General features: G+C 37.8%; 1 protein-coding gene and 1 pseudogene across 1 annotated transcript; one reads left to right on the forward strand and one right to left on the reverse strand.

The window, feature by feature from the left end:
• Window positions 1-15128: 15128 nt before the first annotated feature.
• On the forward strand, window positions 15129-15971 carry LOC148581947 (uncharacterized). Its single transcript, XM_088494616.1, has 2 exons — window positions 15129-15680; window positions 15774-15971. The coding sequence occupies exons 1-2, from the start codon at window positions 15129-15131 to the stop codon at window positions 15969-15971; spliced, it is 750 nt and encodes a 249-aa protein (XP_088350742.1).
• A 2951-nt stretch (window positions 15972-18922) lies between these two features.
• LOC148581948 (uncharacterized) lies at window positions 18923-20007 on the reverse strand (annotated as a pseudogene).
• Window positions 20008-20526: the final 519 nt, after the last annotated feature.

A 20526-nucleotide genomic window follows, 5' to 3' on the forward strand; every position in this document is an offset into this window, starting at 1 on the left:
CCTGTTATTTTTATAGAGTTCCCTCGTCCTTGTTGCTTTAGGGTTTTTATTTTATCCAGAGGGATAGGTATTGTATTTAAATTTTACATTGAATTTAATTGTATGGCATCTATTATTATTAATAATTATGTGATTATTGTTATTCGAAGACCTTTTGTTATGTGATTTTAAGTACTAAAATCTATTTTCTGAAATTTTCTTAAAAACGGAAACGCGATATCGACATAAAGGCTCAATAGTAAATTTATAATAAAGGAAATCAGGTCCGTAACGCCTTACTTTTGGTACGATCATGACGTGCTAAAAGTTAGGGTGTTACATCCAGAAAATTTTAATAGTAGGGCAAAATATATATAACATAATAATAATTTTTATAATAAAAATATTATGTTTATATGAAATATTAGTTATCAAATTATCTACTATAAATTTGTGTATAAATACATATATCATTTAACTTATTTTTAATGTGTATTTTATATTTTAAAATTTGTATTGTAAGATTTATTCTGTACAAATAATTATTTTATGTATACGTAGCATAATTATTGTTATAATTATATTTTGTTATTATAAAATATGATTAGATTTTAAAATATTTAATTACAAATTAAAATACTAAAATATTAATCTAAATAATAACATATAATTTAAAATTTAATTTTTTATATTTCATATTTTAAAACTGTGACAATATAATTAAAATATCTTTTTTTTGTATATGTCGTTAAACAATCATTTAAAACTCAATTTTCATACAATTAACTCTTGATGATATTCATAGTTGAAAAAGTTCATTTAATTAGTGTAGTTTTTTTGGAAAAAACTAAAGCTAATTTTAAAAGAAGAAATACAAATGGATAGATAATATTCTTTCGAGTCGATTTCTAAGAAAGAACATCAATCTTATTTAAATTTGAAACTTGATCATTATAATAGACATCTAATATGAAATTCTCAAATTGGCTATCAAGTGTCGAAAGTTGAATAAAAAATTATTGTGGGGTCAAATTTAATAATTTAATGGGGACAAAAAAATATTATTATTATATACTACTCAATAAAATTTTAAATTGTAGTGGGGCGCTTGCTTCCACACCATAAAAAGTGGATCCGTCCCTGTGTACACATGTCACTTAGAATGGGACTAAAAAAAATTTGTAAAATCTATACAGATTTAAATATGTACCTTATAATTTATCTTATTATAATATTTTTAAATTTAAAAATTATTTATCAAATATAATTATTGTTATTTATATTTGTTAAAAATTATTTTTAATTTGATCTACTAAATATAGATACGATAAGTTTTAAAAAATTATATTTTAAAAGTTAATTTTTATAAATTATTTTAAATACTAAAAATTAAATTTTATCAAACTAAGTTATGCTTTTCTTTCATATACTTTTTTTTAAGGTAAAATATCATTTTGGTTAATTTTTTTTTCTTAAAATTAAAATCATTCTCATTTTTAAAAAATATTTGCGAGTAATTGAGTTTGTTTAGTTATTTCGTTGTTGGCATTTTTTTTTTCTCATAGTTAAGTTGGTTGTCTTACTCATATCCAGGCTTATGTGGTTAATTCTCTACACTATCATAACTGTTATGAAGGTCTAATGATTCATCTGAACTAGACAATGTCACATTGTCCTTGTCATGACTTGGGCCTCTTTACCATTAAGAAATGATCTTCTTAGAGTGTCATTAGCATCTGTTCTTGTTAAGAGCTTCCTAATATGTGTTACTACATTTTTTTTTTGAAAGTCAAAACAAGCTCAACACATTTGATAGAGCATACAAATAGATAATAGATTCGAAACAATTTCTATGTTATCTCCGGTATAGCCATCAATTAGTTTCACACCATTTTTTGGAGTTACAAAACAATCTAGCAATGCATTCTACCACAACCGTTGTCTTATTCTAGAAAATGAATTTATTTCTACACAGTCAGATATTCCATATAATTGAGAACCCCACTAACCATCTTTTACGCTCATCTTTTTTCATAGGCATCGTCTTCCAACTCTCAAAATGTACTCTTATGGATCCCGGGATGCACCAGGCCCAACCCACATGAGCGATCCATGCGCACCATACCTGCTAAGCAAACTCACACGTAACAAACAAGTGTTGGACAGTTTCAACTTCCTTGTTGCACATCACACAAACATTATCATTCTGAGCAATGATGCCGAATCTACTCAAGCGATCATTTGTATTAACTCGACCTACTAGTACAAACCAATTAAACAACTCAACTCTAGGGGGTACCAGTCCTTTCCAGATACCATTGGTGAACTTGTAGCTAAGGATGTCATCTGTCAGAGTCTGTTCCTGCAAAACCTGCACAAATGAGTTAGTAGTATAAACGCCTTCTTTGTCAAACTTCCACACCACTCTATCTTGTACACCTGCTATCAATCTCACAGCGTGCAAGATATCAAGCATTTGATTCAGACTGTCAATCTCCCATTGGCGGAGTTCTCTCCTCCATTGGAAGTTCCACACTCACTCTATCCCATCCCAAAATGCACAGTCCCCAATTACGGATCCTTTGTTATTTGAAACTAAAAAAAGCTTCGGAAAGGAGTCTTTCAACTTCTCCGACTATAGCCATGTATCCTCCCAAAATATGGTTGATCTACCATCACCTACTTCCATAGCAAGTCCATCAATCATCTTTTGTCTGACAATTTGCTCTTTTATTTGCAGGTTACATATATCTTTCCACGGGCTCCCTTTTGCTGGTAAAGCTTGAGTAGACAGTAACTGGCTAGGGTTCAGATTATTGCAGGAGTACGCAATCTTCTTCCACAGTGGACAATCTTCCTTAGAAAATCTCCACCACCACTTGAATAATAAGGCAGTGTTATGAACCATTGCATCTTCCACACCTAGCCCTTCTAGTTTCTTCGGTGCCTGTATCATCTCCCACTTTACAAGAGCCAACCCAGGTCTTCCATCCTCCTTTTCCCAAAAGAACCTCCGCTGTAGTAAAATTAATTTTTTCGCCACCGCAGTTAGCATTTTATACAAGCTGAGATAATAAATAGGTAGACTATTGATAACTGACTTGATGAGGACCAGCTTTCCTGCTTTATTGAGAACCTTTACTTTCCACAAACTAAGTTTCTCCTCCACCTTATCTATTACCAGCTTCCGTGTTTTTACCAGTCTTGGGTTTGCTCCAAGATTAATACCCAGATACTTCACCGGTAGAGTTGCCACCTGGCACCCTAGTAGTCCGCACATCCGATTCCCGGTATCAAGCTAAACTTTTCAAAATTAATGCTCAATTTGGACATCACTTCAAAACACCGCAATAGTCTCTTGTAATTTCTCACTGTTTCCTCCTCTGGTGGACAGAACAATATAGTGTCATCAGCAAATTGCAGGTGTGATAACTCTATATTATCCCTACCGACTAAAAGAAGAGCTATTCTCCTATTTCTAACCACCTCCCCAATCATCCTATTCAACACATCTACAATAAAAACAAACAGAAACGGTGATAAAGGATCACCTTGTTGCAGCCCTCTTTCCATCTTGAACGGTATCGAAGGTGACCCGTTAACCATTATGGAAATAGATGCTGACCTGATACACTCTGTAACCCATGTCCTCCATCTTTTACCGAACTCCATCTTTTCTAGTACAATATCAAGAAAGTTTCACTTGACTTTGTCATAGGCTTTTTAAAAGTCCAATTTGATGATTGTTGACGCCCTTCTTTTCTACTACATTTTTTCTATCTAAATATTTCTTTTTGGTGGATCAAACTTCTTAACTCCTTTTGGGTTGGACCTACTAACAGGTTTTGCAATGAGTTAGACCTATTAGTGAAAATTGTAATGGGTTAGGTCTTTAGTATAGGTTTAATATAGGTCCTGGACTGAATTTACTACTAGACTTTGTTGTGAGATTAATTTTAAGGTGAAGCTACTCACGTGTAGGTTGAAAATAGGCAATTCTAAATTTTTTCTTTGTCACCAAGTTATCCTCTAAGACCATCAACTCTTCACTTTTTAGGTATTGGTTCTTCTTCTTTGTTAAAAACAAGTTTATAGACTCCATGTTCATAATATACATGAATAACTTGCTTGTTCTTTTGAGCATGAAAATGCATTTTCATAATCACTTTATCATGTGTAATAATTTGGAGGCCACTCTTCAAAGATCTATTAGAAGCCAACCACTATCATTGAGTCAGTTTGTCACAAGCAATAGCCAATATACTTGTGATAGTTTGAATATGAGAAAATATGTATATCTACATCACTTTCAGATAATTCAAAAATTTGTCCATTTTTGTAAGACATACTTCCATTTTACTTTATGGTAATCATGGTTCTGAAAATCGGACCGGATTGGTCGGTTGAACTGGTCCAACCGGGAACCAGTGCTGTAAACGATTCGGTCCAGCACTAAAAACCGCTCATGATAGAACTGGAAAGGAACTGTTGAACCGGTCGAGAACTGGTCGATTGGACCGGACCGGTAACCGGCCGGTTTGCCTAATGCTACGTCGTTTTGAGAGGAAAAAAAAGAAAGAAAGAAGAACACGCGTTGTGTCTTTTCGTTCCTTTCTTACTTTCATTCGTTCCTTCACCCAAAGAAAATAAAAAGGGAAAACCTAGCTAGCCTCCGCCGCCGCTGAACTCAGTGACCCGCTACCACCGTCCGTGGCCATTCGAGGAGTCTCTCTTCGTACTGTCGGTGTTATCCAAGTCGAACCCCCGTTCTCTATCTTCTTCCTCGCTCGGCGCCCATCCTCCATCAGATTCGTCCTGCTCGTGGTCGTCTTGTTGCCGTCACCGTCATCTCGTCGCCCTCTCGAAGGTCAGTGGCTTTAGTGTGCACTTGTTCTTGTTTTATTCCCTGACTCTTTGTTCATAAATTAACAAATCATTGAATGATTATAGGATTTTGTATTTTTGTTCAAATCATTGATTTGCTCTGGATTTGGTTTGCTACTGTGGGTTCTGGGTGTGCTGTTGTATGTTTTGTGGCTCTGTTGTGCTGGGGTGTGTTTTGTGGCTCTGCTGTGCTGTTGCTGCTTGGTGTTTTTGTTGAAATCATTGAATGATTATTTGTTAAATTTTTTTAGTCAATTGTTAATGTGCTTTGAACTAGCTAGTTGCTGGCCATTAGGTACCCATTTCGCATTATGTTGCCATGTCACATGCTTGTAATTACTTTATATTCAGTTAGGTCTCAGTTTTACTTAAGCATTACTTGCTTGGTCGAGTAAGTATGCTCTCTGGTTCCCTAGAGTAAACAGTTTGTGAATTCATAAATATTATAATGTTTCTTGGAGACAAATCCACGAGGGAGTATTGCATAATCTCATGTTAACAACAGAGACAAAAAGTTCACCTCACTACACTATATAAACATGCATCCAGGCTCAGATATATTTCCAGTTAGTTTGTAGTTTTGTACTATAAGTGATTTGTACATATCATCGTAAAAGGAAAAAATAACATTGATTACATTGTTTGTTGAAAATGTGCAAACTTAAGTCATGAAAGTTGCTTGTATAATGTGAGATCTCAATGAATAAGTAGCTTTGTATTGTATTCAATGATTATTTGAACCTTTAGTGTTGTCTTCTTATCTATTTCTATGCTATTAATTCATCTCTATAGGTTGCTTGAGGTATTCTAAAATAGATCAAAAGACACTCTTATGTCATGTCTTACCTATTTGTCAAGTATATTAGTATATTTTGTAATATTAATGTATTTATGCAATGAATTCCTATTATTTGTAATATTAAAGAGATAGATTCACCATTAATATGTACAAGGTTGGTTCAATTTGTTTGATCTTTTTTATTCTTTGCATTAGGAAAGAGACGAAATAGATATTGTTGTCTGAATGACAGTGTTGTCATGAGACAAAAAGTGGGCTGAGTTAGCTACACCTAAAACCACACACTTTGATATACATGCTTGATTATTTATCTTTTAGTCAATGAATTTATAGAAACCACTGCAAGAAATTTAAGCCACTAAGAGTTAAGAAGAGGGGTATTTATGTAATGTTTTAAAATTTGAAAAATATTTTTAGATTTATATTATATTATAATTGTATTTTAGAATGTTTATTTATAATTTATTTATTATTTTATTTTAAAACAGTTTTTTCAATTAAATTACGGTTAAACCGGTTGGACCAATAAACTAATAAATCAGTGACTAGAGTAGTTCGATGATCGATTCGATTCTCAAAATCTTGATGGTAATTGATCCTCCATGATAATATATGATAGTAATGAGAGGAACATTTATCTATAAATAAAAAAAGGTTAAGTACTGAAATCGTTCCTAAGGTCTTGGTGAAAATCAAAATCGTCCCCGACCTTTTTTTGTTATTAAAATCATCCTCAACGTTACAAAACGTTATAAAATCGTCCTTTTCCACTTCAATTTTATTTTTTTTACCATATTACCCTTCATTATTAATAAAAATAATTAAAACAAACTTACCCCCCCCTTCTTTTTCCCTTCCCCTCCCGTAACTCCATGACTCCCGCACCCCACTCCCCTCACTCACCCTCCCTCACCCCCTCAGCCCACTCCCTCGGCCCACTCCCTCACCCCCAACCCCTCACTCCGTCATCCCATTCCCTCACTCACCCTCCCGTAACCCCCTCAACCCACTCCCTCACCCCCCACCCCTCACTCCCTCAAAGAAGAAGAACAATGCTAACAACAATAACAACAATCACCACGGCACAAACGGCGAAGACACGGTGCTTATAACGCCGGTGCCAAGGTTTCCGGACAAGAGCGACGACACGGCGGAGATGAAGATCTGCCTCTCGAAGGTGTACAAGGCGGAGAAGGTTGAGCTGAGTGAGGACCGAATGGTGGCAGGGAGCACGAAGGGCTACAGAATGGTGAGGCCAACGAGAGGGGTGGTTGAAGGAGCGTGGTACTTCGAAATTAGGGTTTTGCATTTGGGGGAAACAGGGCACACACGGTTGGGGTGGTCCACTGAGAAAGGTGACTTGCAGGCACCGGTTGGTTATGATGGGAATAGTTTTGGGTATAGGGATATTGATGGGAGTAAGGTGCATAAGGCTCTGAGGGAGAAGATTTTTCTTCTCGCCGCCGCCGCCGCCCTACTTATTCGTTTCTAGGGTTCGCCGCCGCCGCCGCCGTCGCATGGTCATCGGGAGGGGGACCCCGCCGGCGCTGCTTCTTCTTCTGTGACTGCCTTTACTTCTTGTTTTGTGACTGCCTCTGCTTCTTCCTCTGCTCTCCTTGAACGTCTGCATCTGAAATTGTAACTTGATGATTATTGAACTTTTGGATCTGAAAACTGAAATTATAGTTCATGATTATTGAATTATTGTTTATTGAAATTGATGTGATTTTTGTGTTGATTTTTGTTTTGTGAATGTTGCTGTTGATTTTTGTTTTGTGTTGCCTCTGCTTCTTCCTCTGACTTTTGTGTTGATTTATTTTATTTTGTGAATGTTGCTGTTAATTTGTTTTGTTATGAGTAATGAATGACTATGGTGGCAGTGGTGATGGTGGTGAGAAAAAGGAGAGGGAGGAGGTGGAAGGAGATTGGGTGAGTGAGGGAGTGGGGTGAGGGGGTGGGCTGGGGGTTACGGGAGGGTGAGTGAGGGAGTGGGGTGAGAGAGTGAGGGAGTGGGGTGGGCTGAGGGGGTGAGGGAGGGTGAGTGAGGGGAGTGGGGTGCGGGAGTCATGGAGTTACGGGAGGGGAAGGGAAAAAGAGGGGGTAAGTTTGTTTTAATTTTTTTAATATTATTTTTAATTATTTTTATTAATAATGAAGGGTAATATGATAAAAAAAATAAAATTGAAGTGGAAAAGGACGGTTTTATAACACGTTGAGGATGATTTTAATAACAAAAAAAGGTCGGGGATGATTTTGATTTTCACCCCAGACCTTAGGGACGATTTCAGTACTTAACCCATAAAAAAATGAATGATTAAACTCAGTATCTTTAACATTATCAACAAGTAAAATATAAACCTCTTTATTCAACATCAAATGCATTCAACTCTAAACAACATTACCATTAACACATCAAAATTAGGGGTGGGCATGGTTTGGATTTTTATAAATCCAAACTGGATCCATTTCAGAACTAGTTTTATGGTTCATAAAACCAAACCAGAATGGGATTGAAGAGAAAAACCAGTTCTAAATCGGTTTAAAAAAATAAAAACCAGTTTTAGAATTTAAATCCGGTTTTACTTACAAACCGGTTTTAAATCCAGTTTTACGTATAAAACTGGTTTTAAATCCAGTTTTACATATAAAACCGGTTTTAAATCCGATTTTTTTAAATCCAGATTTTTTTTTTTAAAATCCAAATCTAAAATCCAATTTTTTTTATAAAATCCAGTTTTAAAACCAGATTTTTTAACCAAAAATTCAGTTTTAAAACCAATTTTTGAAAATCCAGTTTTAAAATCAGTTTCTTTAAACAAAAATCCAATTTTAAAACTAGTTTTTAAAAATCCAATTTTCAAACCAGATATTTTAAAAAAAATCCACTTTTAAAAATAATGTGCACTAGGTATCAATGTACTAATATAGACATGCAACAAAGAAACGGATAGTAATTTTCTTTGCAACCTATTGGTTAATCCAATAAGGTAACTCAATTTAAAATATTTCTATTTCTTCCTAAACATTTTCTTATTAACATGAATTTGCACGTCAAGTAGTTATTGTCACCACATTGCAGATCAACAACATTAAGACTGTTTATTAAGTAAGCCATGCAAAGCAAACTTGAGCAGTAGCATAAAAGTGAAGATTGGATCAGAACAAGAGAAAAAATTGGATATGATAGAATGCAGGGTATAGTAGCGAATTTCAGAATATTGATTTGAAAATTACAAAACTTGCATTAACCACATACTTGGTGCTCTGTTTTGGAACCATCAAAGGGCACTTCAAGCCGGTGCCTCAAATTTCTTAGTCTTTCTTCCTACAAAAGGAATAAATAACAAAGAACAATAAGCAACATGTTACATAACAAATAATATATAAACTACAAACGATAGATAAAATTCTACAAAATACAATAAGATGTCATTCTTCAACATATACTAATATAAAAGATAGGCACACTCCAAAAATAAGACAGTGAAGGAATCAAAATACTGATGAATTATAAGTTTGAATATATTTATTAAGGCTTGCTTTTATCATGTGATAAATTTACATTAATATTTCAACAAAATACACATAATCAGTTCTAAATAAACATCCACTGCCTGCCTACGTCTTTACAAACAATACCTCAGACATTCAAGACACTGAGTCGCAATATCAAACTAACTCCAGTGATGAGACCATACAAGCGTATACAATGACAATCTTTTCATATTAGATTGAGTCGGCTACATATACAATGACAAAATTGTGCTATCTTAATTATCCTGAAGCTTCTTCACTTACTGAACCTCCTAATTGATGTGCACCCTTTAGTTTTCAAATGACAATAGTCGGCTAAGTTGGGGTTGGTGGGCATTGATTCAAAAGGCATGATAAAAAAAAGTCTGTTAAATTCATAGCTTATCAATTGAATTTTCACCTAGGATTCCAAAATATGTGGGGTTTAGAGAGAATATTCAAAAGCAAAAGCATTTGAATCTATTTGCCAAAGGATCAAGGTCTTGATCACTTGATTTACAAAACGATAAGTACATGATAATTCAAAATACAATAACACTACACATACCTGCAGAGAGCTAAGAGAAAGAGGATGCATCCTATTGTTTGGCACATTTAGAGCAGTAGAAGGTAAAGATAGAATACGCCCGATAAGTGATCCAGATCCTAGTACAATGTTAGCTGCAAATGCAATATGAATAATTAGTTACAGATCACTAAATCATTTGTGCACTAGAAAAGCTAATTTTTACAGAAAGCATGCATACAACCGAATGTCTACTATTTCATAGTAAAGCTTCATATGTTTTCCCCAAGCACTAAAATGGAGCTATTAGAAATATAAAAAGATAAATCATCATAATCCTATAAAAATAGGAAAATAAAAAAAATAATAAAGAAAACCATAGAAAAGTGGCATTAACACAAACACTTGATATGCATAACAGCATAAGCAATCAAACCTTGTTCAGTTTTTCAAATTGATGGAATGGAACAGAACAGAAAAGAACATGGAAGCACCTTTGGCAATTTCAACTATATAATCACAAATGTAGTAAATCCCTATCTACCACTCAATTCCTTTTCTCAGATGATAGATTCACTCTGTGGTTCTTCTCTATTGCTTCACAACATTTCAATCTACCAAATTAATTACTTAATGGTAAACCTATCTAACCTTGAGCATACCCAGAGAACGGAGAAGAACAGAGCTGGGTCACGGCGAGAAAAGGCGGACGGCGGAACCGCGGATGGTGGAACAGAGCAGTGCCGCGACGCGCTTGTGGTGGTGGTGGCAGCTACGAAACTGCAGTGCCAGTTGCCTGCTCCAGTGCGGCGGTGCTGGCTGCGGGCGAAGGAGAAAAGGATTCGTGCGAGTTAAAACTAGTTCACCAAATCAGAAATGAAGAATTAGGGTGTTTTTGAGATTTGGATTTTAATCTGGATCTGGATCTGGATCCAGATTTAAAACCATTTAAATGGATTGGATTTAAAACCAAATTATAAAATAAATTTGGTTTGGTTTGTATTTTTTTTATTTAAAATTGGTTTTTTTTTAATGGTTTGGTTTAGATTTGGTTTAAAATCCAAATTTTGGATTTTTTTGCCTACCCCTAAACAGCATAACAAGCAAAGCTCCAAAAATTTTGGGATAATAATTATGAAGGAATGGAACAAAAATAGGAAACCAGTCAAAGAATAATGATGAAAAATCAGTCTAAACCTCGCAAGAACAGGTCAACCATAATACAAAAGTGTCAAGGTTCAGATGAAACAATTGCAAATCAAGGTTTCGAATTTGAAGCAAAAATGGCATATTACCAGTTGAATTAACAACACATAACAGTAGCAACTTAGATATAAAATTTGAGACTAAAACCCCAAAGTGGTCCCTGAGATTGGGCGAGTTACCCATAGTTGTCCCTGACTTTCAAAATTCACTAAAAGCATCCCTGACATTTTGCTCCGGGACCCATAGTTGCCCTTCAACCCTTTCCGGCGCCAAGTCAGCAAACGGAGGGATGATCTGGCACCTCCAATGCCACGCTGGAGCTAAGTGAAATGACGTAGTATCGATTTGGCACCCAATGAAGAAGTAAACGACGTCGTTCATAAGCTCCATCCCTTGAAAACAGTTTGCCTTCAGTCCCATATTTGTTTGAACACTCTCACACTTCCTCTCCTCTCCTCCACGCTCAGTCTTCGTCTTCTCATTCTCTCATCAATGGCAGCGACCTAGCTTCGTCTTCCCCATCTCCTCCACTGTCACACCTAGTTTGAAGAGTTTGGTGTTCCTTAGTCAAGTGGTTTCTCTGTCTTCTGCGTTGTTGAAGGTATGTGTTGGTTGAAATAATTTTCGAATTTATTTCATGAATAAAATTATGATGAAGGTGTATGATTGCCTTGTTACTGTGTTGGGTTATCCTAGAGTTTCATGGCTGCATTACCTTAAAGGATCGTATTTAAGGATTTTTGTTAGGGCAAAGGGTTTGATGTGTATATGCTCTGTTTTTTGGCAATAAAACAGAGGTTTTTTCAATAGTGGGTTAATGCATGGTGGCGACTGTGATATTAATGTATAGGGATTTTAATCGATGTTGAAGTCGTGTGATATGATTGTGTGAGTTTTAATGGTTTTGATTTGTTGGTGCAGATGGATGTGTTGTTGGATATAATGTTTCATCATGGAGGAAACTTTGAGAAAGATGATGAAGGAAAACTGAGATATACCCCTGATAACTTAACCTGCCTAGGTGATCTGGATGAGGATACCTTGGACGTTTTCTTCATAAGGAATTATTACAAGGAGTTAGGCTATGACAAGATCCTTCATTGTTGGTGGTTAGTCCCCGGGAGGACGTTAGAAACAGGATTAAGGAATCTAAACAGTGACAACGAGCTTAGGGAGATGTGTTTCCTTGCTCACAAGAATAATGGAATGGTGGATGTGTATTTTGAGCATGGGGTGTCATCTCCAGATTATTTACAAGATGAGGAGAAAAAGGCGGCCATGGAAAATATAGGAGTGGTTGTTGCAGAAGAAGAAGGTGCTATGGTGACTCCTAATGACAAAACGAGGAACCCCAGCAGTGAATCCCCCCAAAATAAGCCAACGCCTGTCAACACCATTGACATTCCTAACCCTCCAATTAATCTGACTCCTCCTACTAATCCAACACCTCCAAGTATGCCAGAATCTGTCACGAATCCAACACAAGCAAGTCAGGAGAAGTCTCTTGCCAATTCAAATGATCAATCTCAGGCAAAGCCAAAACCTCCCACTAATCCACAGCCGGAGCCTCCTACTAGTCAAAAGCCAAAACCTCCCACTAATCCACAGCCGAAACCTCCTACTAATCAAAAGCCAAAGCCTCCTACTACTTCAAAGTCGAAGCCTCCTACCAAGCCAATTCTCCCCAAAAGTGTGCCAACTGCAACATCCAACTCCACACTAAAATCCAACTTAAAGAAGAAAACGACAACAACCACCCATAATTTTAGGCCTTGTACGAGGAGTGTTGCTAAGGGAAAGGCGGTGTTGCAAGCAGGACAGGAGGGAGGTGATGCACTATCCTCTGATTCATATGATAGTGACGAAGATAGTTTGTATAAGCCAAGGATCGAAGATAGTTCTTCGTCTGATGATGATGATTATGATAGTGATGTTTGTAAGGCTAACACTGTTAAAAAAGACGTCAGATTTAAACATGCTCCTGCTGCTGCGTTTGCTAAGGATAAAGAGCAAGTTACTATTGAGGATGATGCATTTGTTGAGGAGGTCTCAGATGGGGATGTGGACCTATGCTTTGTGGGTGGAACAGGGGATGATGCATATAATGCATATGATCCAGGGGCTGACTCAGACGGGGCAAATTCATGGCATTCTGAAGAAATGAAGACTCCCCCCAATTCAGAGGATGAGGGGGCAGATGAGGAGTCCGAAGATTTTTGTCCTGTGTTCAGAGAAGGTATAAGGTTTGGAGAACTGCAACTGGAAGTTGGCATGAAATTCAACACAAAATGGGACTTTAAGGAGGCTGTTAGGGAGTTCACAATCCAAGAAGGTAGACGGATTAGGTTCAGGAAGAATGACAACATCAGGATGAGGGCTACATGTCAGGTGAAAGGATGTCCATGGGTGGTGTATGCATCAAGGGATCATGAAGATACTTGTTGGAAAATAAAGACATTCCTTAATGATCATACATGCCCAAGGGAAGATAAGAACATGGCAGCTAACAGAAATTGGGTGGCAAGTAAACTAGTCAAGAAGGTTAGGAAGTACCCCAATTTTAAGCATTGTGATGCTGCCACTTACTTCAAGTCAAGGTTTGACTTGACCTTGAACAAGAACTCAATATCAAGGGCCCTCTTTGATGCACGAAATGCTGTGTTCAGGGATGAAAAGGAACAATACAAAATGCTGAGGGATTATGGTCTTACACTTCTCAAGACTAATCCTGGATCAACAGTTGAAATTTGTTGCACTCCCCAACCTGAATCTGATCCAGTATTTGATAAAATGTATGTGTGCTTGAGTGGTTGCAAGAGTGGTTTCAAAGCCGGATGCCGACCGTTGATTGGACTGGACGGTGCTTTCTTGAAAACTCAATTTGGTGGACAAATTCTTTCGGCAGTGGGCCAGGATGCTAATCACCATATCTACATCATAGCGTGGGCAATTGTTGGCATAGAAAACAAGGAGAATTGGAAGTGGTTTCTTGAGTTGCTACACCAGGACCTTGGAGACTATAGGCAAAATGGGTGGTGCTTTATCTCTGACATGCAGAAGGTATTCTCTAATTCATGAGTATCTTAGAAAATAGTGGATTGTTAGTCATGAGTGGATATGAAAATTGTATGCTTTGTTATATGTTCTATGCGTTGAACATCCATGCTGTTTATTCATCAGGGAGTTGTATGCTTTGTGTATATTATTAGTTATGAGTAGAGATGAAAATTTTCTGCTGTTTCTATGCTAAATTTTAAATTTTTAATAATGTTGATAAGCCCCGATAGATATGATGGACTTACATGAGTATCATTTCTCAAAAACAGGGACTATTATGTGTAAATTGTTAGAAGTCAGGGACTATTATGGTTACATTTTTAGAAGTCAGGGACTGTTATGGTGAGCGTCAATGAGAGTCAGGGTCTATTATGGTGATATGGTATTTGGTTTTGTGCACAGGGTTTGTTGCCGGCAATGGAAGAGGTGATGCCCCGTGTTCATCACCGCTTTTGTGTTTGGCACTTGTGGCAGAATTTTAACAAGCAATGGAAGGATTTACAACTAAGATCCTTGCTGTGGGAATGTGCACGAGCCACCACGTATCAAGAGTTCAAAGATAATATGAACAAGATCAAGATTATCAACGAGGATGCATGGGCATATCTATCAAAGTGGGGAGGAGAACACTGGACCAGGAGTCAATTCAGTCACAGGCCTAAATTGGATAGCATATGTAATAATGCGTGCGAGGTATTTAACTCAAAAATTAAAGAGGCCAGGACCAAGCCAATCATTACTTTGCTTGAAGGTGTGAGAATGTTTGTCATGAGAACAATAGCTAAGAACAAGGTAAAATTAGCTAATCATGTGGGTAAGTTGCCGCCAGTAATTCACAGTCGTCTGGAGAAAGTGAGAAAGGAGTCAAAACATTGGCACCCAATATGGACAGGTGATACTGGTTATGAGAAATTTGAGGTACATGGTTACCCAGCCAACCATGTTATTGATCTAGGAAAACACCTTTGCACATGTCAATTTTGGATGCTGACAGGTGAATTTTATTTTGTCCAAAGTAACATTCATTCATATATTACTACCTAACACTAAGTACTAACTTGATTCATTGCTGTTTCGGATGTAGGAATACCCTGTGTGCATGCCTGTGCTGCACTAGCTAGGGTGAACAAAAATCCAGAGAATTTTTGCCACAAACTAGTTACTATGGACTCATATAGGGAGACATATCAGCATCATATTAATTCCATTCCTGGGCAGACTTTCTGGGAGGTTTCAGAATCTCTTAAGCCCCAACCTCCAAAGGTTAAGAGGGGGCCAGGTAAGTTACAACAAAAAAGGCGGATGGACACAGATGAAGCTAAAGGTGGCCACAAGAAATCCAAACCCACTTCCACCAAGGACAGCACAAACCTAAAGAAGCAGCTTGCACCATTCACATGCAGCTACTGTGGGGAGAAAGGCCACACCAAAAGGGGTTGTAAAAAGAAGAAACTAGCAGATGCTGCTGCTGCTGAAGCTGCTACTGCTGCAAAAGCAAAAGCTGCTACTAAGAAAACAAGTGGAGCTGAAGTCAATGTTGTTGAAGATGGTTCGAATGCTGCTGATCCTGACCCTACTCCTCAACCTGATCGAAATGCTGCTGATGACGCCAATGTTGGTAAAGATGCTCCAGCTGACTCTATAAACACTAATGTCCAACCAGTAGAAGTTGAGCTTTCTCAACCAATTTACTCTGAACCAGAGGAGTCTCAGCAGGTAATCAACTTATCTTTCATCTAATAACAACTAGTAAACCGTTTAGTCTTATGTAATTATAAGGCATCCTCTCATATACTACAATTCTTGTAGGCTGCTGAAGTATGTACTATCACTAACTCAAGATCGGATAAGCTGCCACCTAAGAGAAAATCATCTATTTCACCAACTTCTGTCAATGCGCCAATTAATCCCATGCAAGGTGCTAGCTCAGGAACAGCTACAAGACTTGGCAGTATCCTCAAGTTCATTCCCACTCCGGGATTCAAGGCACCTAGGAAGAAAGATTGAAGAATTTTCTATAACATGCTTCTTGTATTGGGAGTTATTTTGTATAAGACAATGTGAAAGTAATTTGGTTTAACATGGTGTTCAGTTAGGTTCACTTTGTGTTTCATGAGTATTTTGTTACCAAACATATGGTTATGTTTATTTTGTTAGCAGCACCTTGCTTATGGCTTTGTAAGGCAGTCAGAACTTAAGACTCATGATTTTGTTGATTTAAAATGATGAATATATTTTGCTATTGCTATATTTTGCTATTGCTAAGCATCCAGATTACCTTGAGTGGTACAAAAAGTAGTTAATATCTCCAACAGCTTGGCTAACACAGTTAGATGTTCATCAACTTTTTTTCATTCATGCAAATATTACACATATGAACTCAATCACATCATCACTCAACATTGAGAACAAAGTTTCCAAAATACCACTACTAACAACAACAGCATTACAGAAACAACCAAAAACAATAATTTGATCATAAACTTTTGACTCCTAACAACTGATTCTAATTTTTCTAGCCTCCAATCTTCTGTCATCATATGTTCATCATTATAGTTAACACTTTCTGATTTTGCAGGCACAGCCTCTTCCCAACATCTGCCCAAACAAACAAACCACATCATCTTTTACCATTTGTCTGCAATCAACGAATGTTTCAATAACCAAATTAGAATTTGGAAAACGAATGAAAAATTAGGAAAAATCAACAATTACAACTAACATTATAATTTGGGCACCCAAAAAATGGCTTATTTGGGTTGGAATTTATCCCAGACCACCGGAGCACAGGTCGGCAGCCGCAACCACACCATTCTGGTACACGCGTAGCCCTGCTATGAGTTTGGATCTTCGCCCTATATCCATTGCTTGTTGACCGTATCGAGCTCCTACTAGCTTGCCCTTCACCTCCAAACATTGCTTCAGAGAGCTTCAGTAGAATCTCTGTTACATGACAATGGTGGACCAGAACTTTGGGACGAAGGAGAGGGGAAGAAGAGATACTAATTATAATGATTATTAGCTTTTAGGGTTTTAATGGCATTAGGACCACATTGGGTACAAAATAATGATTTGCCACATCAGCTGGCCGTCGCTGGCTCCAGCATGGCAAGGGAGGTGCCAGATCATCCCTCCATTTGCTGACTTGGCGCCGGAAAGGGTTGAAGGGCAACTATGGGTCCCGGAGCAAAATGTCAGGGATGCTTTTAGTGAATTTTGAAAGTCAGGGACAACTATGGGTAACTCGCCCAATCTCAGGGACCACTTTGGGGTTTTAGTCTAAAATTTGATTATTCAGTTCTGGAATGAGAAATAGTTGAAGTTCCAGAGTTCCTCTTACCAACAGATCGGGATGGCAACGATGTTCACTGCGCTTGAAGCATCAGGGAACGACAACGATGTTCTTCGCGGTTGTGGTGCTCGGCGGGGAGCCTGGTCAATGGCTGATGGTGCCGTCACAGCGATCTGCCGAAGCTGTGGGATGTAAAAATGAATCGGTGGGGGAGCGTTCCGCCTTAGAGGAAAGGATCCGCGCAAGCAACGGTTGACGAAGCGGAAGCGAGAATGTTGGCTTGAGTAACGCAAACGTTGGTGAGAATCCAATGCCTCGAAAACCTAAGAGTTCCTCCGCAAGGTTCGTCCACGGAGGGCGAGGTCAGGGCCTAAGATCAGGCCAAAAGGCGTAGTCGATGGACAACAGGTGAATATTCCTGTACTACCCCTTGTTGGTCCCGAGGGACGGAGGAGGCTAGGTACTGCACATGGAAGGTGGCAGCCAGCAGCGACGGATGTCAGGAGGTAATGACCATGAGTGGCACGGAAGAGAGAAGAGAGCGAATTTGCAGCAAAAACAGGGCAGCGGCAGAGGGGCACAGAAATTGTGCTTGTGAACCCCGCGGATTAGAAAAATCGGTAATATAAAAAAAAGAGAAACTCTTGGGACAGCAATTTTTAATATTTTTTGTTATTATTTAATTAGTATAAATACTAAATTATTATTTTATTAATTTATGTGTGTAAGTTTTGAAAAATTTTAGTGCAAATTGTGACTAAAACCCCAAAGTGATCCCTGAGATTGGGCGAGTTACCCATAATTGTCCTTGACTTTTAAAATTCCCTAACAACATCCCTCACATTCAGCTCCGGGACTCATAGTTGTCCTGCAACCCTTTCCGGCGCCAAGTCAGCAAACGGAGGGATGATCTGGCACCTCCAATGCCACGCTGGAGCCAGCAGCGGCTAGCTAATGTGGCAAATCTGAATTTTGTACCCAATGTGGTCCCTGGTCCCATTAAAACCCTAAAAGCTAAGAATCGTTATTATAACTAGTATCTCTTCTTCTCTCTTTCATCCCATAATTCTGGTCCACCATTGAAGCTCTGAACTACCTTCTGTACAATCAAGTGAATTAACACTTCTCCTGTGAATCATGAGTTAATTTGTATCACATAATAACACCAACAGAATTGCAAAGCACCATAAAAGCAACTTGACATAGCATGTATGATGCATGAAATTTCTTGTATAGAAATCCAAGACTTAGCATTACATCCATAATTCATTATATCCCATTCTCATGAATAAAGCATTATGTCTTGTATAGTTAAATGGGCCATTTCTTCAACTTTCATAAAATGCATAGTATTAGAACCACTATGGAAAATTATACTCTAGGTGCACCAGCTCAAAACTAATATCACAACAGAAAAGCATATATTAGAGTAACAGACATTTGAACAACTGAAACACATGATTATGATATGCTGTTAGTAAAACTTTACAAATTCAGCCAGAGTCATGCTCTAGATTAGTTGGAAGCTGGAAGTCTCAGCAAGCATAGATTTGAATAAGGTGGACATAAAGCAGTTCAAAAGTCAAAAGATATCAGCTCAGTGTGAACATTCTAAGATTAGTACCAAAACACAGTCATTTCTATCTCTGTTCATCCAATGTCTAAACTAGAGCAAATCACTTGCAAGTGAGTGATGAAACTGTCCCACTTTTGGTTTGAAGGATGACATGGTTTCTGTTATCCTTGAAATCTCATTCAGATCTCTAGCAAATGCCTCCTTGCATGCAGCCTCTTGTTCACAAATCGCTCGAATCCTTGCTTCAAGTGCCATTTTCTCTGTTTCACATTCTTCCAGCTCTTCCTCTCTTGCTTCAACGGCTCTCCGGATGCTTTCTCGCTTCTCTTTCAACACGCAACATTGTGTCATAATCCTGCTCGCTTCGAGAACATCTTGGAGTCTCTGAAGAAGCCAACCAACTCCAATCTTATATTCTTAAATTCTTTGACAAGGCCAATCATATCTTGCAGGTAATCTTGGTCGATTCTACCTAAATCCTTGTCCTGCAACTCTCGGATTATGTCGATTATCATCCCCAGGTACATCGAACAAGACATTTTCCCTGTTAGTGTACAATCCTTAGCAATGTCTCCATATTTGGCAAGAATTTTTTTCAATATTGGCATTGATTCCTCCTTCACTTTGTATCCGCTTTGAATATATTCATTCTCGTTTTTTATCTTGAAGGTGATTCTTGAGCATAAGGTGGAGCCTGACATGCCTACAATTAGGTAATTAAACATAAACTAGAGCTAATTAACAACGATCCTAACATCCGATTCTAATTTTTCCAACCTCCAACCTTCTGTCATCTTCTGCTCATCATTATAGTTAAGACTTTCTGATTTTGCAGGCACAGCCTCTTGCCCAACATCTGCCCAAACAAACAAACCACACCATCTTTTACCAATTGTCTGCAATCAACGAATGTTTCAATAACCAAATTAGAAGTTGGAGAATGAATGAAAAATCAGGGAAAACCAACAATTACAGCTAACATTATAATTTGGACATCCAAAAAAGGGCTTATTTGGGTTGGAATATGTCCCAGACCACTGGAGCACAGGTCGGCAGCCGCAACCACACCATTCTGGTACACGCGTAGCCCTGCTACGATTTTGGGTCTTCGTCCTGTATCCATTGCTTGTTGACCGTATCGAGCTCCCACTGGCTTGCCCTTCACCTCCAAACATTACTTCAGAGCTTCAATGGTGGATCAGAATTATGGGACGAAAGAGAGAAGAGATACTAGTTATAATAATGATTCTTAGCTTTTAAGGTTTTAATGGGACCAGGGACCACATTGGGTACAAAATTCAGATTTGCCACATCAGCTAGCCGTTGCTGGCTCCAGCATGGCATTGGAGGTGCCAGATCATCCCTCCGTTCGCTGACTTGGCGCCGGAAAGGGTTGCAGGACAACTATGGGTCCCGAAGCTGAATGTGAGGGATGCTGTTAGGGAATTTTGAAAGTCAAGGACAAATATGGGTAACTTGCCCAATCTCAGGGACCACTTTGGGGTTTTAGTCGCAAATTGTATTGATTTATGGGTATAAAATGTATTAATTCATGTGTACAAAACTCTAGTAAATATAGGTGCAAATTATATATTTTTTGTATGCAAAACGTCTGTAAATATGGGTGCAAATTATTGCTGTTTAAGTGCTGGTCAAAAATGACAATATTTGCTGGCCATGTAGCATTACTTTAA

Source organism: Arachis ipaensis, chromosome B10 (assembly GCF_059453495.1).
Source record: "Arachis ipaensis isolate K30076 ecotype BB chromosome B10, ASM5945349v1, whole genome shotgun sequence".
NCBI classification, from domain to species: Eukaryota; Viridiplantae; Streptophyta; class Magnoliopsida; order Fabales; family Fabaceae; genus Arachis; species Arachis ipaensis.